Source organism: Eriocheir sinensis, chromosome 13 (assembly GCF_024679095.1).
Source record: "Eriocheir sinensis breed Jianghai 21 chromosome 13, ASM2467909v1, whole genome shotgun sequence".
In the NCBI taxonomy this organism is placed as follows: Eukaryota; Metazoa; Arthropoda; class Malacostraca; order Decapoda; family Varunidae; genus Eriocheir; species Eriocheir sinensis.
Window position 1 is genome coordinate 14,700,828 of NC_066521.1, and position 25,078 is coordinate 14,725,905.

At 41.8% G+C, this 25,078-nt stretch overlaps 1 protein-coding gene across 1 annotated transcript in view; it reads left to right on the top strand.

The window, feature by feature from the left end:
- LOC126998052 (uncharacterized) overlaps nt 1-25,078 on the top strand; it is a 90,280-nt gene that overhangs the window by 57,305 nt on the left and 7,897 nt on the right. Inside the window, exons 2-3 of the mRNA XM_050859370.1 lie at nt 1,970-2,094; nt 19,741-19,980. Coding sequence (XP_050715327.1) covers nt 1,970-2,094; nt 19,741-19,980 — 365 coding nt within the window. The remainder of the gene's footprint in view (nt 1-1,969; nt 2,095-19,740; nt 19,981-25,078) is intronic.

Genomic DNA, 25,078 nt, shown 5'->3' on the forward strand with positions numbered 1-25,078 from the left:
GCAAGAGTAATCAGGTCGGCCGTAAGCACAAAGGTAAATGTTGGTCGAGGGTGTTGTCCCGGCGATGTTGGGAGCCATTAATTACAGGTGTGTGCGGTAATTATACTTTTGTGTGTGTTTGTTTTTGGTAATTGCTTCTGCTTTTGGAGGGCTGGTAATTAAGTTCATCAGCGTATGTTTGTCTGCTATCGTATGTGTTTGTTTGTCTACTGCCTATACCGTCGACTTAAATTCTTTCAAGAGGAGAACATCAAGACACCTCTCCTCTCGAAATTGACCTCTCTTTCGGCCACTCCTCTGAACTCTTTTTTTTTTTTATAGGAGCAGTGAGTAGCGTTTTTTTTCATTATTATTTCCTTTTTTTTTGCCCTTGAGCTGTTTCCTTTGCTGTAAAAAAAAAGTTCGGGTTTCTTGAAGGATCTCTTGGACGCCCCACCTCGTTAGTGACGCAGGCGAATTTTGTTTATAGTGGCTGCCGTGATTGATGACTGATGCTGTGATGTTGTGAATGGATGTTCTTTTATTCGTTGTTGTCTGTCTAAATGATTCGTGTCAATTATTTAGTTTGGTGAATGATATGGTTTTAAAACTAGCGAAAATTCATGAACTTTAACTTGTGAGGAATATCGTGTAAGGCTTGATGAATTATGACCGCTCTTTTTTTTTTTTTTTTTTTTGCTTCTTTTACTCTTGCTAGCTTTTTATAATTTTCGATTTTTCAATACATATCTATCTTGTCATTTAACTGTTTCTTTGGCATTTTGTCCATCTGATCTATCTATCTATGTATCTATATATCTACCAATTAGTCAGTTTGTACATCTATCTATTTTACTCTATTAATTTATTTACTTACCTACCTATCTTCTTACTATCTATCAATTAATCAACCTGCCTTTCTATCTCTGTATCTCTCCATCTATATCCCAATCTATCCGTCTGTCTATCTTTGTATCTATCCGTCTACCCATGTGTATATCAATCTACCCGTCTATTTGTTGCTCTATCATCAGACTGGTCCCTGGGCGGCTAACTTCAATCATCCGCCAATGATGGTCCTCTCTCTCTCTCTCTCTCTCTCTCTCTCTCTCTCTCTCTCAGTACTGGCCGCCATCCCATCCTGCAACAATCCTTCTCTATCACTCCTTAATCCCAAACTAAATTGCCTTCGTCCTGTGATTGACCAGGTGGCTTGCAGGTGGGTTAGCCGGACTAACTTTAATACACTGAACATTGAAGGTAAGCACTTAATTAATTACAGCCCACCAGGTACAGAGATTACCACTTTTACAGGTGAGAGGGAGGGTACCACCTGCAATATGGCGCGCTTAATTACTTCAATATACGTAAAGGTAGAGACGTTTAATTTCCTACGTGCCATTATGTACTTTTAATTATTTCCACACAGGTAAGCGTACTACTGTTAATTACCGGCGCACAGGTAAGAGGTTTAGTAGAGGGCCTATCGAGACATTATATCGTTCCGTTTCTTAATTGCTTTCACACAGGTAGAAACAGTGCAGAAGTGTAAATACCTTTCCTCAGGTGTATTTAATAACTTCACTACAAGCCGGTCACAGGCCGATCCCATGCAACAATGAAGGTGAAAACGTGAAAGAGCAATGACGGAAAACAAAGCGCATCACAGACTTTTATACACCAGATTAAATAATGAAGAAATATTTGGTTTCCTTCTATCTGTTTTTTTTTTCATACATCAGAGACAGTAAGAAGAAGGAAATGCAAAGCTGCGACCATAGAATACATTTCACACCCTTTCATAAACCAACACAATATAATAAAGATATTTCTAATGGTCTCTCCTTATATTTATTATTTGCAGAGTACAATAAACATCAGTGACGGTGAAGCGAAAGTGAAAGGATGAATAGACACAAAAAAAAAAACGCACACCTTTGTAAATCTGATACAATACAATGAAGTTTAACGTTTTCTTTCGTGTTTTCAGTGCACGATCGACATGCCGCCCTCCGTGCAGGACGTGTTCCGGCCGCCGGTGGAGTGTGACATGTGCCGCGACGTGCGAGAGGTGGAGCGCGTGCACACCATCACGCCGCAGCACTTCGAGGAGAGGTGACCACCATTGACTCTTCCTTTATTTTTTATCGAGGGTGTAAGAAGACGAGGAAGTGGGTTAGTAGGGAAGACAGAGGAGGAGGGGAAGGGATGACAGAAGTATGGTATGGTTGGTGTAGATTCGTTCCTCCTCCCTTTCCTTCACTAGCTTCTCCCAACTTCCCTTCCTCTCCCGGCCCTTCATCACTCTCCTCTCTCATTAATGATTATAACATCGCCCTATATGTCCTTCCCTACCCTCAGCTTCTCACCCCTCCCCACTCCCCTTACTCCTCCCAACCCTCCATCACACCATTCTCTCCCATCACTGACTCCTACATCTCCCTCCTTCCTTCCCCTCCCCACTCCCAACCCTCCACCACACCATTCTCTCCCATCACTGACTCCTACATCTCCCTCCTTCCTTCCCCTCCCCACTCCCAACCCTCCACCACACCATTCTCTCCCATCACTGACCCCTACATCTCCCTCCTCCACCCCTTCCCATCCTCCTTCATCTTCCCCCTTACGTCATTGAAGTATTAGGTTGGGAAGGGAATGTTATTGGGGTGTGAGGCAAGGGAGATGAGCCATACGTTCCTTTTCCCTCCACCCATCCTTCTATTCCCCTTCCCTCATTCTTCCGTTCGTTTGTCCTCCCCTTTACACATGTCCTGACGCTTGACATGGGGGGAAGGGAGGGGGGGAGGCATCGTAAACAAGGCTATGGGAAGGTTTATCGTCACGTGTAAAGGACGTATAAAAGTGAAGGAAATTGCTGTTCTGTGTGTTTATGAAGGCAGAAGAGACTGAGTGAGGGGTATAAAACGGTGTTAGTCGACATAAAGTGACCCGTTAAAAAAGTGATGTCCCAGCTATATGAATGAAGACAAGGCTATTAGAAGATATTAGAAGACGGTGTTAATGGACATAAATTGACCTGTTAAAAAGTGATGTTCTAGCTATGATATGAAGACAAGACTATTAGAAGATATTAAATGACTTTGTGGGTGGACATAAATTGATCCGCTAAAAAAAAGTGATGTCCTAGCTATATGAATGTACAAGAGACTATTACTTGAGGATAATAAAAGGCTGTGTGAGTGGACTAATTTGATCCGTTTAAAAAGTATCCCCCTATCTTTGTGAATGTAGACAAGACAGTGTTAGTTGATAATATTATAAGGCTGTGTAAGTGGATATGTTAAAGGTAATGGACGCCTTGTGGGGGTTATGAATATCGAACGGCAGGTGTTGTCCAATTAGTGGTCTGGGCTGAGAAAAGGTGAAAAGAGAACATTGATTAGTTGACTTAAGTGTTGTGCTAAACCTAGAACCACCACTATCATCATCAGGTTTCTAATTGGTGTTTTGTGGTGTGTTTGGTTGATAAAAAAATGTGAGAAGTGTTTTAGTTAGTGTAAGTTGCGACACAGTTATACGAATTTTCCTTTTAGTGTATTAGTTAAGTTTAGAACCACCACGACCCTCATCATTAAAGCGTCTTGTAAGTAGTGGAGTTTGAGTTAATTTGGTTGATGAAAGTTAAGGGAGAAGATCGTTTTAGTTAATATGAGTTGTTATACAGTCATACGAATTTTCCTCTAAGTGTCTTGTAGTTTTTGACTTTTGAAAAATGAAGATGGGAGTTATTTTAAATGGTATAGTTAAAGATACATGAAACTGCCCCTAAGTCTAAGTGTGAAAGGGGAAAATAAAGATAGGGGTATTATTTTATATGGCTAAAGATACATGAAACTGCCTTTGAATCCTTGTGTGAAAAAAAAGGGAGCAAAAGTTAGTCTTTCAGTGTTGTTTCGTCGGTGTTGCAACAGTTTAGTCACACATCCTGTTGCCTGATGGAGGGATAACGGCGTGAGGGAAAAACTGTGTCGCGGAAAAGCTCTGAATCTGTGCGAGCAATGGAGGAAAAATAACACGTAAAAATATATATCACAAAGAACTGTTAAAATATGCGTATAAATGTAGAGCGTAAAAATATTCAAGTTAAAGAGGATTTCCCGATAACGTGTTGCAAATGTCCATCACTATAAGAGGAAAAAGTGAGGAAAGAAATAAAAGTTTAAAAGCCTTTTCCAATTAGTGGTGCAACATGCCGAAGAATGCGTGAGTAAAAACAGTAAAAAGTTAGAAATGGGTGAAAATAAATAGACTTAAAAAGAAAACAAACAAAGTGATATAACTGAAGAGATAAATGTTTCATGCGAATAAAAACGTTTGGTGGGTAAAGGTAAAGTTTAGGGCATATGTTAAATCTGCGCGTGGCCTCAGTGCTCATCTCCCAGCGGCTTGTGCAGGTGTGACATCCGGGTTACCACAGTTTACCTTCCCCAGGTTTCCCCAGGTACCCATTTATCGATCAGCCCGAATGGGAAAATGAACAGGTGGGTGAATTGAGATCCGAATGCCCAGGACGTGAATTAAAATGCGTACAAAGTAAAAAACAAAACAAAAAATGATAGTTTGATAAGAGTAAAAAAAAGGAGCAATATTGATGTGAGTAAAAAGTAAAAAACATATTAGTAAATGAGTAAAAAGTTTGATAGTAAAAGAAGAAAAAGTTTGATATGAGTACAGAGTAAAGGAAAAGTATATGGGTAAAACGTTTGATGAGTAAAAAGAGAAAAAAAAGTAATGAGCAAAAAGGTATGATTATAAATTCTGATCAGTAATAAAAATGAATAGCGTAAAAAATATGAGTAAAAGTAAAAAGTTTTCAGGTGATAATGAAAGAGAAAGGTTTGAAGAGAGAAAAAAATAAAAGTGTGTTATGAGAAAAGAATAAAATAATAGAGCTTAAATTTTGATAAGTAAAAAAAGAGAAAATAAAGATAGAAGTTTGAAATTAGTGAAAAAAAGTCAAGCCTTCCCAATAATAGGATTGTGCAATGATACTCGGCGGTCGTGATACATGAGCGCGCGGCGTGATCGATGTGTCCGCCTCGGGGCTATTCCGGCCGCCTGTATCCATGTCTGACCCGGTTATTTAGTGCCAGGTGAGGCGTTCCGTTTCATTAGGGTGCGGCAGGTGTTCCTAATTTAGTGTCCCTCGCGTGGGCATAGTTGAGAAAAGTGAGAGGACCGTTTTAGTTAATTGGGATTTAATTGAGATGAGTGTTGTGCTTAATTTAAACCTGACTGCACCTTTATCATCATCATCACCACTAACGCTACCACCATCATCACCACTACCGCCACTACCACTATCACCATCACCACTACAACATCTACCAACAACCACGTCACTATCATTTACGTTTAAGAAGACTACCATAAACGCTAAAATTATATCTTCATCACCATCATTACCACTATCACCACTACAACATCTACCAACCACCACAGTCACCATCATTTACGATTTAAGAAGACTACCATAACCACTACCATTACATCTTCATCACCCTCATCAGCATCATTACCACCACTATCTATAACACTATCTCAACTACTACCTCTACCACCACTACTATCATTACTATCATCTATAACATCACCATTACTACTACAACCACTACTGCCACTGCCACCTCCACCACCATTGTCGTTACCTTCATCACCATCATCACCATCATCATCACCAGGGCTGCGTGCTCCCGTATCATCGCACCTGCCATTAATTATGAAAATGAAAACACAGGTGCGCTAATGGGAGCCTCTCCAGGTGCGGGGCGTCAGGTCTAACACCCACACCGTCCATTAAGTAATTGCCTGCCCTCTAGACGGGATCTCAGGTGAACACACGCACGCACACACGCACACGCGCGCACACACACACACACACACAATCTAGTCTTTTATTTACTCTTTCGCTTCAGTGTAATCAGATCAATGGTAAAAAGTGTAATTAAATAATATGTTTAATCTCTGCCGTTCAATCACTGACTAATGCACACAGTCAATCACATTCTCTCGTTAATTCATGCAATCCCAGACTCATTTACTGATTAATTCCCAGCCCAGTCACTCGACCTGTCAGTCAGCCAGTAATACTCTCTCTCTCTCTCTCTCTCTCTCTCTCTCTCTCTCTCTCTCTCTCTCTCTCTCTCTCTCCACTTTTTCACTGTATTTTCACTCATTTTTCCTTCTTTTTCACTTTTTTTTCTTTTTCACCTTTTCTTTTTTTCCTTCTTTCTTTTTTCTTCCTTCCTTTCTCTTTTTCTTTCTTTCTCACTCTCACTCACACACACACACACACACACACACACACACACACACACACACACACACACACACACACACACACACACACACACACACACACACACACACACACACACACACACACACACACACACACACACACACACAATTTCCACGCACATTTCCCTTTTTTTTTCTTTTTTGCGTATTCCAATTAAACTCCCGGTCCATCATTGTGTCTATTTGCAAAACGAATCTAATTACGAATCATCAATAGACGGGGCTCCCTTACGCACACAACCCCTCCCCCCTCGACCCCGCCCCCCCCTTCCCCGTTAAGTACTCTCGGTCTCTCAATTAAAAGGAAGTTTGGTGATATATTAGTTCTTTTTCTCTCTCTTTCTTACTTTTTTTCCCTTCTTTTTTTTCAAACACTCAAAAAACTCGAAGGTTGAAAAGATGTATTTTTTTATGATTTTTTTTTCCATGGCAAGGTGATTTATGGATGCTATTTAGTTGTTTTTTTCTTTTTTTCCTGTCTACGTTTTTTTTGGTGCGTGTTTGTTTGTTCTCCTTAATGAACGACGAAGAAAGAAATGAAGGTTAATGTAAGTGTAAGCCTATTAACACTCTCTCTCTCTCTCTCTCTCTCTCTCTCTCTCTCTCTCTCTCTCTCTCTCTCTCTCTCTCTCTCTCTCTCTCTCTCTCTCTCTCTCTCTCTCTCTCTCTCTCTCTCTTTAATCTATTGCCTTACTACCGGGGATTAAACTGAGCAGAGGAGTCAGAGGAAGGGATACGGGGACAGGATGAGGTGAAAGACAAAGAGAGGAGGGGAGGAGGAGGAGGAGGTAAGGGAAGCCAAGGAAGAGGCGGCTTACAATACATAATTTATTCACATCATTAGCTTAAATTACACCGACAACTACCATTAAACACACACACACACACACACACACACACACACACACACACACACACACACACACACACACACACACACACATCAAACAACGTGTAATGCATTTTTATGACAGAATTAATTAGATCAAGGGTATTATAGCCGGCGGAGGACAGGTAAGGGCGGATAATTAGTCCAGGTAACATACGGTGTGTAGAATTATATCGCCTGAATAGAATCGTTTTCGTTCTTGCTACAACTGATTTATCTCTCTCTCTCTCTCTCTCTCTCTCTCTCTCTCTCTCTCTCTCTCTCTCTCTCTCTCTCTCTCTCTCTCTCTCTCTCTCTCTCTCTCTCTCTCTCTCTCTCTCTCTCTCTCTCTCTCTCTCTCTCTCTCTCTCTCTCTCTCTCTCTCTCTCTCTCTCTGTAAGTCTGTATCTATCTGTTTATCTATGCAATCTAATTAACTTTACACTTAAAGCGATACCTATTTATCTATATCGGCCATGCTACTATTATTTTTTTCTCTCAATGTCTACCTATCTATCTATCTATTTATCTATCTATCCAATATTATTACCTTTTCACGTAAAACGGCGTCTATTTATCTACATTTTCTTGGCTCTCAATTTCTGTCTTTCTATTTCTTTCTATCTCAATTTCTATCTATCTATCTACCTATCAATTTAAGGTTATTAACTTTACACATAAAACGGCACCTGTATATCTATAATTTCCTAGCTCTCAGTAACTTTTTATTTGTTTGTTCTCTTAATTTCTATCTATCTATCTGCCTCTCTACATATCTATCTATCCAATCAATCTCACTAACTTCAGACCGAACACGGCATCTATTTGTTCATATTTTCTTGGGTCTCAATTTATATCTTAGTCTTCCTTAACAATTTCTCAGCGCACGAATTATTACTGTTAATTTCACATCACCGTTGACTAATTAGATTACTTCATAACGTGTGTGTGTGTGTGTGTGTGTGTGTGTGTGTGTGTGTGTGTGTGTGTGTGTGTGTGTACAAGTCTTCATTAATTATCTCGAGTGGTAGTCATTAGTTTTGTTTTCTCTCTCTCTCTCTCTCTCTCTCTCTCTCTCTCTCTCTCTATCTATCTACCTATCACACACTCATCACCCCCCCCCCCCCCACACACACACCTGCCCCCTCCCCCCCACCCCCCTCCCTCCCAACTCCCCCAACACCCCATAACCAGGTAATCGGGCCCCAGGTATGAACTCCTCACCTGCCGAAACCTTGATGAACGCCACACCTGGGCGGCTCATCTCATCTCACCTTCCCCTTAAGTGGCGCTGTTCACGAGGATGGAAAGGGTCGTTGGGCTGCTTATGAGGCCACGAACAGGAGGAGAAGGAGAAGGAGGAGGAGGAGGAAGAGACGGGGACAGAGATGGAATTGCCAGAGTAACAAGGTTGTGTAAAGGCGGAGGAGGAAGAGAAACAAGAGGCAGAGATATATGTGGAACGCTTGCGGGAGGAGGAGGAGGAGGAGGAGGAGGAGGAGGAGGAGAAAGAGGAGGAATTCGTGGTTGCGCTGGTGTTTGTTGACGAGGAGGAGGAAGGAATATATTTTTTTAAAATCTGAAATGCAAATACAGACAACTCTTCTGCTTTCTCTTTCCCTCTTTCTGTCTCTGTCACACACGCACACACACACACACACACACACACACACACACACACACACACACGGACAGACAGAGAAACAGAGAGAGACAGACACACACTTCGCTTCCAGAAACGAAGTCAAAGTTGTCCGGCGGTAAAATTAAAACCACCCGCACCTCAGGCTGTCTCTCAAAGGATTACATGGAAAGTCTTGACAGCCGGGCTTCGAGTATTCACGAGTTTGTAATGAGTCAACGAAACCCCCCAAGGGAAGACTGCTGCAGCTGATGCCTTTATTTACGTTCACGAGAATCCGACTTGCAATCCGCCTACGAGAGCGAGTGTCAACATATCGACAACTCAAGTTTTAAGAGGAATTTTAGAGAGAGAGAGAGAGAGAGAGAGAGAGAGAGAGAGAGAGAGAGCGCAAACTTCTGCAATTTCATACCAGAACACACACACATATGCCGAATCTAATGATTTACTAATAAACATCGTGAATAACACACACACACACACACACACACACACACACACACACACACACACACACGCATAAATAAATCCTACGCAATCAAGTTCGGTAGATAAAGTTTCCTGACCTATCCTGACCTTTCCTTGACTTCTCCTGACTGACCTTGGAGCAAAAGAGAGAGAGAGAGAGAGAGAGAGAGAGAGAGAGAGAGAGAGAGACCCCATGGTCCAGACTTGGTGGTCTGTCCTTAAACCTAAGTGATTTTACATTAATCAGAAGACTCCAAAACGTTGCATTTCTACTCTAGTTGATATTAAGTTGAAGGAAGTGACGGTCGAGCTTATTTTTGAAGGAGTCAATCGTGTTACACTGGACCACTGACGGTGGAAGCTTATTCCATTCTCGCACTACAACGTTGGTGAAGAAAAATTTGGTGCAGTCTGAATTTACTTGTCTACATCTGAGTTTTACGCCATTGTTCCTCGTGCGCAAAGTGTCATCGATCATAAACAATGTTGATCTGTCTACATTCGTGAAACCATTAAGTATTTTAAAACATTCGATCAGTTTTCCTCGGAGGCGACGTTTCTCAAGAGAGAACATGTTAAGGGTAGAAAGCCTTTCTTCGTAGGATTTGTTGCGCAAGGAAGGGATCATTTTCGTTGCCCGACGCTGAACACCTTCTAATTTAGCAATATCCTTTGCATGGTGGGGAGACCAAAACTGTACCGCATATTCCAAGTGGGGTCTGACTAAACTGTTGTAGAGCGGGAGTATTACATCTTTATTCTTGAATACAAAGTTTCTTTTAATGAAGCCCAACATTCTGTTCGCTTTATTTGCTGCATCGATGCATTGCTGTGAGAATTTGAGGTTTGACCAAGACCAAGACCAAGAGTGTTACATAGATTTACATAGAAAATCAGACCACACAGACCCCATGGTCCAGACTTGGTGGTCTGTCCTTAAACCTAAGTGATTTTACATTAATCAGAAGACTCCAAAACGTTGCATTTCTACTCTAGTTGATATTAAGTTGAAGGAAGTGACGGTCGAGCTTATTTTTGAAGGAGTCAATCGTGTTGCACTGGATCACTGACGGTGGAAGCTTATTCCATTCTCGCACTACAACGTTGGTGAAGAAAAATTTGGTGCAGTCTGAATTTACTTGTCTACATCTGAGTTTTACGCCATTGTTCCTCGTGCGCAAAGTGTCATCGATCATAAACAATGTTGATCTGTCTACATTCGTGAAACCATTAAGTATTTTAAAACATTCGATCAGTTTTCCTCGGAGGCGACGTTTCTCAAGAGAGAACATGTTAAGAGTAGAAAGCCTTTCTTCGTAGGATTTGTTGCGCAAGGAAGGGATCATTTTCGTTGCCCGACGCTGAACACCTTCTAATTTAGCAATATCCTTTGCATGGTGGGGAGACCAAAACTGTACCGCATATTCCAAGTGGGTCTGACTAAACTGTTGTAGAGCAGAGTATTACATCTTTATTCTTGAATACAAAGTTTCTTTTAATGAAGCCCAACATTCTGTTCGCTTTATTTGCTGCATCGATGCATTGCTGTGAGAATTTGAGGTTTGACGCGATTTTGACCCCCAAGTCTTTGACGCATTGAACGCTTTTGAGTTTAACGCCGCGCATTTCGTATTCAAACTTCTTATTCCTCGTTCCAACTTGAAGGACCTGACACTTGTCTACGTTAAAGGGCATCTCCCATCTATCCGACCAAGCTGAAATTTTGTGCAAATCCTCTTGGAGGCTTTGCCTGTCTTCGTCAGTGAGAACCGAGTTGCCAATCTTTGTGTCGTCTGCAAATTTACTAATGCGGTTATTGAGTCCAACATCCACGTCGTTGATGTAAATAATGAAGAGCACTGGGCCAAGGACCGAGCCCTGGGGGACGCCACTAGTGACAGGCGCCCACTCTGAGTTAAATCCGTCAATCACTACTCTTTGTTGTCTGTTGCTCAACCAATTCGCGATCCATTGGTTTACTTGACCGTCAATACCTATTTGCTTTAATTTGTAAAGTAATTTATGATGCGGGACTTTATCAAACGCTTTCTGGAAATCAAGATAGACTACGTCCAGTGATTTGGTTACGTCATAAACAGTGAAGAGGTCGTTATAAAAGGTTAATAGGTTTGATAGGCAGGATCTTTTGTTTCGGAAGCCATGTTGTGAGTCCCCAATCAATGAGTGGCTTTCAAGGTAATTCACAATTTTGTCTCTAATTATGCCCTCAAGTAGCTTACCTACAACCGAAGTTAGACTAATGGGCCTGTAATTACCTGGTACTTTTTTGTCTCCTTTCTTGAAAATCGGTGTCACGTTAGCCTTTTTCCAATCTGAAGGGACGATGCCTTGTCGCAAGGACATATTGAATACGGTTGTGAGGGAGGAGAGTATTTCGCTCTTTGTTTCTTTCAGCAGAGTTGGATATACTTTGTCAGGTCCAGGACTTTTATTTGTTTTAAGTAAATGGAGAGCTTTAAGAACTTTATCGGTTGTTATTTCAAAATTAGGCAATGCATGCTCGAGATTTACAATAGTACTGGTGTTGGTGGTAGCGAGAGGAAGACTGTTAGTATTAAACACCGAGGAAAAATAATTGTTTAAGAGGTTTGCAATGTGTTGGCTGTCAGTCACTAGTGCACCGTCGCTGTTTGTTAAAGGTCCAATACCACTTTTGATCGCCTTTCTGTTGTTTATGTAACTGAAGAAAGATTTCGGATTATTTTTACAGTTGGCTGCAATATTTTCTTCGTATCTACGCTTTGCCTGACCTACTAGTCTTTTTACTCGTCGCCTGGCATCATTATAAAGTCTAATGTTTTCGGGCGTGCTTTGTTCTTTCTTTAACCTGTAAAACAATTTTCTCTCATTGACTGATTGTTTAATTTCGCTATTAAACCACGGTGGGCTTTTTTTAGTGTTAATTCGCTTCTCGCACAAGGGGACGAATGTGTTCTGCTGAGTGAGTAAGTGATTTTTAAGGCTTAGCCAGGCTTCCTCTACGTTGCCGTCATCTGATAATTGTATTTCTGTTAGTTTTTGTCGGATTTCTACGAAGTTAGCTCTTTTGAAATTGGGCACCTTTACTTTATTTTCAGTCACTGATGATTGAGCTTTAATGTCGACGCGCACTAATTTATGATCGCAAGAACCGAGGTGCTCTCCTACCGTGACATTACTGATTAGGTTATCTTGGGTCGTTATAACAAGGTCGAGTATATTATTTTGTCGAGTTGGCTCAGAAACCATTTGGCTTAGATAATTTTCTTCTAGAAATTCGATCATTCTATGTGACTCGCCTTCTGTACCTGACAGTGTCGCCCAGTCGATATGGGGAGGTTAAAGTCTCCTAATATCAGTGAGTCGTTATTAAGTGACTGCCTTAAGACGCTGTACATTTCAAGGTCGTCATCGAGTGATTGCCCGGGAGGTCTGTAGGTGACAGATATATTTAAGTTGACTTTTGCAATGTTTACTCGCACGCATAAATGTTCAACGTTACTGTTTCCCGGTGTTTTGTCAGTGGGTTGCAAATAGCTTTTGACATAAAGGGCGACGCCACCGCCTCTACGGTTTACACGATCTTTGTTGAAGAGTCTGTAGCCATCTATGTTGTATTCGGAACTTAAATCAATATTTGTGGTGTCGATAAATGTTTCGGTTATAGCAATTATGTCAAAATTTTCTGTTAAAGCAAGACATCTCAGTTCATCAAATTTGTTTCTTAGGCTACGCGCATTGAAACTAAGGATTTTAAGTTATCTAGAGGCTTAGTAATAGAGGTGGTGGTACTTGCGGGATCACGGTTACGGGTTTGTTGCGATGCACGGCGTCTATTTACACGGGTGGGTGGAGGGACGTGGCCGTGACTCGTTTTTGTTCGGATGACACGCACTGCTTCGTTGAGGAGCCTTCCGAGTCTGGCTGCCCCGATGGGAGAAAGGTGCAATCCGTCCCTGTGAAAGAGCTCATTTTATCCATAGAAATTGTCCCATGTGTTGAGGAACTCCACGTCAAGCTCCCTGCAAAGAGTCTGTAAGCGGTTGTTTAGGCTGAAGGCCTTACTGAAAAAGTCGCTCTCCGCCCAAGTCCGTGGTAGAACTCCTGAAATCAAAATGTTAGGGGATTTAGTCTTATACTGCTGGATGAGCCTACGGTACTTCTCCAGGAGTTCCTCAGACCGGGTCGTGGTGATGTCGTTCGTACCTGTGTGAATAACAAACAGTGAATCATTAGTAGCCTGGGGGGAGATCTCCTCAAGAGCAGCAGTTATGTCGTCGATCCCAGCACCAGGATAGCAATAGTTCCGTCTTCGACGAGGAACTCTGCCGCAGAACTCAACGACCTGCTGGCGAATCATGGAGTCACCCACCAGGAGAGAGAGAGAGAGAGAGAGAGAAGGAAGTGATGAATAGGTGGCCTGATCCTCTGGTCTGTTCTCCCACAAACCTTAATATTTGAGGAGAACCGCGGGGATTAGAGTTACGTTGAAAAATGGCTGAAGTAACGAAGGAAGAAGAGGAGGAAGCGGAAGAGGAGGATGAGGATGAGGAGGAGGAGGAGGAGTTTGTCGTGATTTTGGAAGTTGTTAAGCAGGAGACTGAGGAGAAGGAGGCGTAAGGAGGAAGAGGAGGAGGAGGAGGAGGAGAAAAAGATGACAAAAAACTGTAAAAGATGAGAAATAGAAGAACATGAAGAAGAGCAAGAGCAAGATGAAAGACAAGGAAGAGGAAATAAATAAATGAGAAAACAACATGACGCCAAGTCTATATATAATCGGAAAATATGAGAAAGACATTTTGATCGTTGATGGTAAGAAATAAAATAATGAAAAAAAATAGAAAAGTGGTAATAAAGAAATAAGTAGTGAAAGGGGAATAAATGGTGAAGGCGAATGGATAATAATAAGAACGGAAAGAGGAAGGAAGGAAGGAAGGATGCAGTAAGGAAGGAAGGAAGGAAGGAAGGAAGGAGGGATGAAGTAGGGGAGGAAGACGCAAATCTCTTCAGGGAATAAACTAAAGATAATATTTTTTTGAGGGACAACAGGCCTAAGAGAAAAAAAATAAAGACTCAAGGAAAACATTTATATAACAAAAGCCTTCATACAGTTGATAAAGGAAGAGGAGGAAGAGGAGGAGGGAAAGAAAGATAAGGAGGAAGAGGAGGAGGAGGAGGGGAAAGAAAGTAGGAGGGAATAAGAGAGAGAGAGAATATTACATTATCCTGATGAGAGGGAGGTATCACGTTGGGGAGGGAGGAGGGAGGGGAAAGTGCGGGGACTTAAAAAAAAGATAAAAAGAGTCGATTATGAGATTGAAATAATGAGGAAAATAATGATCCGCCTCCGCCAGCGAGTAATATGAGGCGAGGACCACGACACAAAAAAATAGAGGACGAAAAAAAAAATATAATATAAAAATGAGGTGCCAAGATAATGAAAAACGCTCATCTACTCTTTTACGGACTGTTATTATGGCTGTCACCTAACACCATCATCACCAACAGCATCACTATCATCACCTTCACTATCATCACCATCATTACCTTTTCCTTTCTTATGCCTTTCTTTTCGTCTCTATTCCTCCCTCTTCCTTCCTCCTCTATCCCCACTTTCTTTCCTCTTCTTTCTTTCCCATCACCATCATCACCATTTCCATCATCACTATCATCATCTTTCCCTTTCTTATGCCTTTCTTTTCATGTCTATAGTATTTCTCCCTCTTCCTTCCTCCTCTATCCCCTCTTTCATTCCCCTTTCTTCCTTTCCCATCACCATCATCACCATCACCACCATCACCATCATCACTATCATCACCATTTATTTTCTTATGCCTTTCTTTTCGTGTCTATAGTATTCCTCCCTCTTCCTTCCTCCTCTATCCCCTCTTTCTTTCCTCTTCTTTCTTTCCCATCACCATCATCACCATCACCATCATCACCGTCATTACCTTTACCTTTTTTATTCCTTTCTCTTCGCCTTTATTCCTCCTCCCTCCCTCCTCTATCCTCTCTTTCTTTCCCCTTCTTTCTTTCCCATCATCATCATCCTCTTCTTATACAAGGGCACACAAGGACACAAAGAGGCTACAGAGGGCCAGACGGTCCCCACAAGGCAGCTCCCATATTCCCTTCCCTTCCATAAATGCATCTAATCTCCGTTAAAAGGTTTCATTTGTGTTTGCCTTAACTATACATACGTACTCAGTTTGTTCCATTTAATTCGTTCACTACTCTGTTCGTGAGCCAGTTTTTGCCCGTTTCTTTACTAAACTTGAAATTATCCAACTTGTGCCCGTTACTGCGCGTTCTCACGGCAGTTTTTGATGTAAGTACTTCATTTAGATCGCCCTTGTTAATCCCCTTAGGGCCTTAATCTATATGAACACCTCAATCAAGTCCCCACGCAGTCTACGCCTTTACAAGGAGTGAAAGTTAAGTCGCTTAAGTCTGTCCGTGGACGGTAAGTTCCCAAGTCCATGGATTATTTTCGTCATTCTCCGCTGTATTGTTTCAAGGGAATCTATATCCTTCCTGTGATAAGGCGCCAATTCTGAACAGCATAGTCCAGGCGTGGTCTGACCAGAGCTAAATAGCCTACTGTTGCTTTCGCTTGTCGAAATAAAAACAAAAAAAAATATTTGCATAGTTTCTAATGATAATACATTGATTTCAGGGTCGAAAGTCAGAGCTCACGCGCACTCCCTAATCTCTCTCCCAGCTGTAGTGGTTTAGCGGGGAGGATTATTTAATATGTAATTATTTTGGAGGTTATTTCTTCCCACACCAAGGACGAAAAATTTGTCAGTATTAAATTTCATCATCCAGTTGTCGGGCCACTCATACAGGACATTTAATTCCTCCTGGAGAATCTTCGTCTCTTTCCCCTCTTCCTTTCCCCTTTTTCTTTTATCATCAGAACCATCAACTCCTCTTATGGTTTTTCCTTCTTCCTCTCTCCTCCTTCGCTCTGTCCCTTCCCATTTCCTCTCCTCCATTGCCCTTCTTCCTTTATCCCTCTCCTTATTCGTGCGCTTTACTCCTCCCCTCTACCTCCGTCTCTGCTCTTTCCCCTTTCCTTCCCCTCTACTTCGTTTTCCTCCTCCTCATCATCGTTATTACGTATCATCCAAGTATTATGAAAAGGGAAATTGTATACGAAGAAAGTTACCTCTCAAAAGACAAGAAAAACAACAATAATAAAGATAATGCTAAGAAAAATTATATACAAGAAAGAGGCTGAAAAGAAAATCAAATGAAGAAAGGTATCTCTCGAGTGACAACAACAACAAAAAAAAAAGAACAACAACAAGAACAAAAAACAACAAGAACAAACACAAGAACAACAACAACAAGAACAGCAACAAAAACAACAAAAATAAAAACAACAACAACAACAACAACAACACTAAGGATAATAATAACAAAAATGCTATACAAAAGGGAGAGGTTGGTAAAGATAATGAGGTACTGTCTAACAATGTGCCCGGCGCTCAAAGTCACCGCCGGATCCTTCTCCTTTCCCCCTCATTAACCCTTTCCTCCTGGCCCCTCTCTTCTTTCCTCCGCCCTCCTTCCTCTTCCTCTTCCTCTTCCTCTTGATCCTCCTCTTCGCTTAGGTATGTCTTTCCGGCTCTTTAACTCCATTGCTCGCCTTCTCTCTCTCTCTCTCTCTCTCTCTCTCTCTCTCTCTCTCTCTCTCTCTCTCTCTCTCTCTCTCTCTCTCTCTCTCTCTCTCTCTCTCTCTCTCTCTCTCTCTCTCTCTCTCTCTCTCTCTCTCTCTCTCCTTCCTCCTTTCTCCCTCTTTTCAATTACTCTTTCTTTATCCTCCGCATTCCTTACTTCCTCTTTCTTCCCTAATCTCTTTCTTTCGTTTTTACCCTCCTTCCCTTTTTCCCTCCCTCCTCTTTTTCCCTTTTCTTCCTGTCTTTTTATTATCGCCATTCTTCCGTTTAATATAATCTACTAACTCTTTTATGCTTTTTTTCTCTTTTTCACTCTTTTATTCTTTTACTCACTTTCTTTTATCCCTCCAAATATGATCTTTCTCCTCCTTCCTCCTTTACCTTCCTTCCTCTCCTCCTTTCCTTCCCTCTCTCTCTCTTCGTCTTCCCTTCACTCCTTCCCCTTTCTTTCCCTCGTCTCGCCCCTTCAGCCCATCCCATCTCCCTATCTCGCTTCGTCCCCTCACCCCTTCCCCTCTCTCTCCCTCCCTCCCTCTCCTCCTCTCCTCGCCTGTCTGGGCCTGGCACTGACGGGGTACGGGCCATAAGTCTCACCATAACACCTGTCTGTCGAAACACCTTTATTAGCCAATTAATCAAGTCTTTATTGGTGTACGGGCCGTCTCTCTCTCTCTCTCTCTCTCTCTCTCTCTCTCTCTCTCTCTCTCTCTCTCTCTCTCTCTCTCTCTCTCTCTCTCTCTCTCTCTCTCTCTCTCTCATTATCGAAGTAGAAGAAAAGGAGTGGTAGAAGGTGCAAAAGGAGGAGGAGGAGGAGGAGGAGGAGGAGGAGGGCATATACCTGAGAAGCACCACACCTGGGCGGAAAAGATAAACAGCTCATCTGAGAAAACTAAAGCGAAGGAAATACACACACCTGCAATCTCTCTCTCTCTCTCTCTCTCTCTCTCTCTCTCTCTCTCTCTCTCTCTCTCTCTCTCTCTCTCTCTCTCTCTCTCTCTCTCTCTCTCTCTCTCTCTCTCTCTCTCTCTCTCTCTCTCTCTCTCTCTCTCTCTCTCTCTCTCTCTCTCTCTCTCTCTCTCCAGGTAAGTGTTTAGCCTAATTACTCAAATAGGTATTTTCTGCGCCATTAATTTACTGCATCTTCTTGTCTATAATTCAAGGACAAAACGTTTTCTCTCGGGCAATATTTAATTCTCTCTCTCTCTCTCTCTCTCTCTCTCTCTCTCTCTCTCTCTCTCTCTCTCTCTCTCTCTCTCTCTCTCTCTCTCTCTCTCTCTCTCTCTCTCTCTCTCTCTCTCTCTCTCTCTCTCTCTCTCTCTCTCTCTGTCTGTCTATCTATCTATCTATCCCTCTTTTTCCTCCTCTATTCTTCCTTCCTCCCCTTCCTTCTCTCCATTTATACCTTTCCGGCCACTTAACTCTCTCTCTCTCTCTCTCTCTCTCTCTCTCTCTCTCTCTCTCTCTCTCTCTCTCTCTCTCTCACTCTCTCTCTCTCTCTCTCTCTCTCTCTCTCTCTCTCTCTCTCTCTCTCTCTCTCTATTTGTTTACCTCTTGCGCTATTACACGAAAGATAATGATGATGATGATGATGATGATGATGATGATGATGATGAAAGACGGTGATGGTGGTGGTGATGAAAAATGGCTAATGTTTTGTTCAGAATTTCATGATTATTTTCCCTCATTTTTTCTCTCTTTCTCTTCACATTAACTCATTTTTCTCTTTTTCATTTTCTTCTACCTTCCCCCGAAAACACATTAATCTTTGCCGTGTGCGTTCCTTCCTCCTCCTCCTCCTCCTCTTCCTCCTCCTCCTCCAGCACCTCTTTCTCATTTCTCACTCATATGGTTCCACACCTCTCTCCTTTTTCCCTCCTCCCTCCTCCTCCATCTTCCTTCCACTTCATCAAAATTCCTCCTTAAAATATTTTCCCCAACCTCTCTCCTTTTAACATTCCCTCCCTCTCTTTCGTCTTTCTCTCGCTCTCCTTCCCACCTTCCCTACACCCTTTCTTCTCTCCTTGCCTCCCATCCCTCTTCTCCTTCTCTTCCTTCCCTTTCTTCCCTCCATTTTCCTCCTTGAACCCTCCCCAGTTTCTCTTTCCTCTTCCCTCCCTTTCATCGCCGCGTGTCACGTTATAAAATATTGCGAAAGGATGCATTCATAACATTAACGTCGGGGCGCTGAATTATGTATAGGAAAGGAAGGAATCTATAAAAAGAGATGGGAGTATATTGTTGTAACGTTCCAGTGGTGGGGAGATAAATGAGGAGTCACCTTTTGTTGAGATTCACGAATTTTCAAAGGGTGATAAAACCCGTGAAGCCTTGCATGAATATTTCAACTTGATATATTTCCTTGTTTTGCGGTAAGGGCGAATGAAGGACAGAATAAATTACTGCAACACGCTGCTGAATTAAGTAAAAAGAACTGGCGCCAAAAATGAATGATCTGATTTACTTCCAAAGACGTTTTAATTATTCATAGATGCTACAATTATAATTTAAACCTCTTAGTGTCTTAAATATTAACAGATAATGCGAAACTATACTATACCGCTCACTGTGGTTATGCGTATGTGTATATATCTTTAATGAGGGGTAAAAAAAGACTATTGTTCACACCTGCCATCGCTACAGGTGTGCGTATAAAGAGTAAACTTCAGACAAGGCCGGTGGTAAGGAATACTCGACCTATCGCTATTTGTCTGCGTCCGGTGTGCATCCTCGTGTACTGACTGGTATAAAGTAACCACCCCCACCTCTCACCGCTACAGGTATGCGTACAGCGGACGGCCGGTGGTGGTGACGGACGGACAGAGGAACTGGTCGGCGCCGCACACCTTCTCCTTCGCCTTCTTCAAGTCCATCTACGCGGACGACTCGCCGGTGCTGGAGAACTTCGAGCGCGACTGCCAGTTCTTCCCCTACCAGACGGAGTTCAAGAACCTGCGACACGTCTTCAACATGACGTCGGCACGAGCGAACATGCAAGGCGACCCCTGGTACATCGGATGGTGAGTGCGTGACCTGCTATAGTGCCTGGTGACCTGTGACGCATTTGTCTGGTGATCTAATGTGACCTGATTTGACCCAAGGTACCTGGTGCTTTAATGTTACCAAAGACTCTTAATGACCCCTGGTACAAGGCTAGAGAGTATGTGACCCATAGATATACCTGATGACCTGATGTGACCCTCTGTGCCCGGTGACCTGATCTGACCCTTTGTGCCTGGTGACCCGATGTGACTTAATTTGACCCATAGTACCTGGTGCTTGTATGTTATCCTTAAGTGATCTAGACCCACAATGACCTCTGGCACAAAGGCAGTGAATATGTGATCCCCGATGTGACCATTTGTGCCTAGTGACCTGATATGACCTAGAGTAGCATAAAGTAATCTAGTGACCTTTTACACTAACACTTTTTCAATCCTGGTGACTGGCAAATCGACGTGACCCATTATGTGTTGACTGGTGACCGTGTTGCTAGATGCTGGCTGATCCCTGGTGACCTGACCTGACCTGACCCCAACTGACGCCTGTTACTACGGCACAGACTGGTTAGTGTGTGACCAACCTCTATACTGCCAAGTGGTGACTCCTACTTACTGACCCTTCTAACTTATGCTTCATTTTGACCTGGTGATTCTACTTGCAATTGACCCTGAACTCTGACCTTACTCTTGGTGACTCACTAATGACTGACTAACCGTGATCTGTTACTCGGCGATCCATGGCGACTCCTTACAAGTGACTATTATGACCTTTGAATTGATGATCCCTCTAACTCAACACAAGAACCTGACCTAACCTGACCTTATCTCAACCTCTTTCCTATACTAGTGACTAATTTTGACCCCTAGCTGCTAACAATGCTGACTCAAAACTAGTGACCAACCGACTCTGACCAAATACCTTGTTCCTGTTTCGATTCCAGCTTGTGTTTGACCTTGACTGACCTGATGTGGCCTTGATTCACTTTAAACCTTCAGTCACCTTCGCCACGCCTGTTGTTTGTTTGGTCTTCCTTCATTAACTTCGGGTCAGTTTTTATTCGGTTTTATGAAAGCTCTCGACTTTTACTCCCCTCCCCTTTTTTTTTTACATGCGAAGACCCAACGCGGCTAACTTTTCTCATTGCGTTAATTTGTTTTCCATCAAGGTAAAAAAAAGTCTTAACCTTGAACATTGTCATTATTTTTTGTTATTTTTACTTTATATTTTAGGACTTTTTTTCACTCCGTTTTTTTTTTGTTTATCTTTTTGATGATTATTCCCTTTTCCCTTTGTTTATTTATATAATTTTATTATTTTTATTATTCCCTTCTTTTGTTCATTTTTAACTTTTTATTTCTTTGATCATCCCCCATTTTCCTTTTCTTTTTTTTTGGTTTCCATTTTTTTTCTTCTTTTTGGTTATTCCGTTTTGCCTATCTATTTCTAACTTTTTATTTTATTTCGTGGATATTCATTTCCTCCTTTTTACTTTATGTAGCTCAAACTTCACTCATGTTTTTTTTTTTTCCTTTTCGAGTTGCATTCACGCGTCTGGTATTTCAAACATTACTATATTAATTTCTATTCAGCTGACGAGAAAAAAAAAGTAATGCTTTGTGGCTTTTCATCGATCGACACTAATTTATTTTTTGCTTTTTTTCTCACTATTTTTTATTTGTTCCTTTGATAGTAAGTAGCACGGCCGTGTGTTGACCCCTTAGGTATTAAGTTAAAGGTTTTGCATAGGATTTCCATTTTTTCTGTTATCTTTTGCCACAGCTGCTCTCTCTCTCTCTCTCTCTCTCTCTCTCTCTCTCTCTCTCTCTCTCTCTCTCTCTCTCTCTCTCTCTCTCTCAAATGTCCGTTTCCCCTTTCATTTCTCATTTCCTACGTCTGATCCAATCCTCTCTCTCTCTCTCTCTCTCTCTCTCTCTCTCTCTCTCTCTCTCTCTCTCTCTCTCTCTCTCTCTCTCTCTCTCTCTCTCTCTCTCTCTCTCTCTCTCTCTCTCTCTCTCTCTCTCTCTCTCTCTCTCTCTCTCTCTCTTTCGTGATAAATTTGCCTTTCTCATGTTACGGTTTCCCTCTTTCATCGCTCCTCTTCTTCCCCTCTTCTCCCTTCCCATCATCCTCTTTAGTCGTCGTTAATTTCCCCTTATCTCTCCATCCATTCATACGCTCCCATTCTCTTCCCTCTTGTTGCTTCCTCGCTTGTAATCTTCTCCTATTGCTTATTCTCTTTCTTATGTTCTTTCTTGTCATTTCATTGTTCCCTCTTTTTCTCCCTCTCTTTCTCTCTCTCTGTTCTTCTTTTAGCTTTAATAGTCTTCATTGTTTTCATTACGCTCTCTCTCTCTCTCTCTCTCTCTCTCTCTCTCTCTCTCTCTCTCTCTCTCTCTCTCTCTCTCTCTCTCTCTCTCTCTCTCTCTCTCTCTCTCTCTCTCTCTCTCTCTCTCTCTCTCTCTCTCTCTCTCATTTTTCCCATTAACCTGTTTCCTTGCCTTTCCCTTTGTCTCCAACTTTTATCCTTTCATCTGCCTCCTTCCCTTCTTCCGTTCTCTCTCTCTCTCTCTCTCTCTCTCTCTCTCTCTCTCTCTCTCTCTCTCTCTCTCTCTCTCTCTCTCTCTCTCTCTCTCTCTCTCTCTCTCTCTCTCTCTCTCTCTCTCTCTCTCTCTCTCTCTCTCTCACACACACACACACACACACACACACACACACACACACTCGCTTTTACGCACATTCCGGTAATCCGTTTAAGCGTTTAACTAGTCCGGCTAAGCGAGGGTGAGTCCCTTTTAGACCGAGTGAATGATTTCTCTAATATCCGGAAATTGGTGGATCACTTTTTCTGAAAATTCTGCAGCGTTTTCCGGGGAAGAGTCGGTGCTGTTAGATTTGTATTTTTGACGCGAGGGATAGACATAGAAATAGACAAAGAGGTATAATGTTAATATGTAGATAAGAAGATGTAAAGCTCGTTGGATAGATATATATGAATAGATAAAGATTTTAGTACACAGGAAAATTGATAGAAGGAGATAGAAACAGATAAAAACAATCGTGTATAGGAGGAAAGGGATAGATAGAGAGATAGAGAGAGATAAGTTTCACAGGAACATAGAGAGAGATATACAGATAATTGTACTGAAAAAAAGAAAAATATAGAAATAGTGAAGCAGCTGTACATAAACAGAGGTAGATAGTTACTTAAAGATACATACTAGTGGAGAGAGAGAGAGAGATAGATAGGTAGGTAGATATACAGACTGACGGCCAGATATATATATTTTTTTTCTTACGTGTTCGCCTACAGCGCCAGTAGAGTTTCTTCAGGGGCCTGGTGGTCGGCCCAAGCCCGTCATGGCGCAGGCAATTTTTATAGTGGCACCATTTAATACTTTATTTCCTCTCCGCGTTTAGTTTCATATTTCTCGTTTCACTTTTATTTATTTTTTTGCAATTTTTATAGTGACACCATTTATTATTTTATTTCCTCTCCGCGTTTAGTTTCATATTTCTCGTTTCATTTTTATTTTTTTATTTTTTATCATTTTGCTCCCGCTTCATCCCTTCTTTCCGCTCTCTCTCTCTCTCTCTCTCTCTCTCTCTCTCTCTCTCTCTCTCTCTCTCTCTCTCTCTCTCTCTCTCTCTCTCTCTCTCTCTCTCTCTCTCTCTCTCTCTCTCTCTCTCTCTCTCTCTCTCTCTCTCGTCGTTTCCTATGCCCTCTCTTCGCTTCCGTTTTCTTTCATCTTCAAATGGTTCCCTTTTCGTTCTCCTTTTTTTTATTTATTCGGCTTCGGTTGCTTTGCTTGTATCGTGTTTTTTCGTTACACTGACTTCGTTCACTTGACTTTCGACTTTTGATTTCTTTGGTTCTGTTTATTGCTTCGTGTTTTGCTTCTGTTCTTTCTTTTTTTTCATTTAGCGAAGACTACTTTTTTTTTACTATTTGCTCACTCTTTTCCTTGCTGTTTCAATCGCTATTTATGTCTGCTGGGGCTGTTTGTTCTCTCTCTCTCTCTCTCTCTCTCTCTCTCTCTCTCTCTCTCTCTCTCTCTCTCTCTCTCTCTCTCTCTCTCTCTCTCTCTCTCTCTCTCTCTCTCTCTCTCTCTCTCTCTCTCTCTGTTAATCGTTTTTTTCTTTCTTCCTTCCTTCCTTCCTTCCAATTTCCCTTCCTTTCTTCGTTCTTGTTTCTATTTTCGCCTCCATTCCAACCCCCCCCCCCCTTCTCTCTCTCTCTCTCTCTCTCTCTCTCTCTCTCTCTCTCTCTCTCTCTCTCTCTCTCTCTCTATCTCTCTCTCTCTCTCTCTCTCTCTCTCTCTCTCTCTCTCTCTCTCTCTCTCTCTCTCTCTCTCTCTCTCTCTCTCTCTCGTCCTCAATATCCTGCGTTTCAAGTGACCTTCACCACAAAAGAAGCCAAGATTTTTAATACTGCGCAGACCACCGATGAGTCAGTCTGCGCAGAGTGTAACGGGGCGCACTCTGGCGGCTGACTCGCATTAATCTCCGGCAATCATCATAATATTTCTAAAGAGGGAATATTTGCGCTGGTTTGAGTTTTAATAGCTGTATGATGAGCTCTCTTGATGTTATCCCTTTTATTATTATTATTATTATTATTATTATTATTATTATTATTATTATTTTTATTTGTATCATGTTTTTCTGTATATTTAATTATTTGCGGTTCTTCACTTTTTATTTTACGTGATATAAGTTATTCTCATTTTTTTCTTCATTTATCGTCTGTCAAAACTATTTCTCTGGTTATTTTTTTATCCTCCTTTGTGTGATTATAACTTTTTTTTCTCTCATATTCTTCTTTTCCCTTCAGTCCATCCATGTTTTTTTTTTCTCTTCTCTGCTATTTTTTTCATTTTTTCACTTCCGCGTTTGCCCACTGGATTTTTTTTTCTCTTTACTCTTTTTCATTCATGCTTGCTTTAGTCCTGCCAGCCTATCTCCCTGTGTGTATGTGTGCGTGTATGTGTGTGTGTGTGTGTGTGTGTGTGTGTGTGTGTGTGTGTGTGTGTGTGTGTGTGTGTGTGTGTGTGTGTGTGTGTGTGTGTGTGTGTGTGTGTGTGTGTGTGTGTGTGTGTGTGTGTGTGTGTGTGTGAG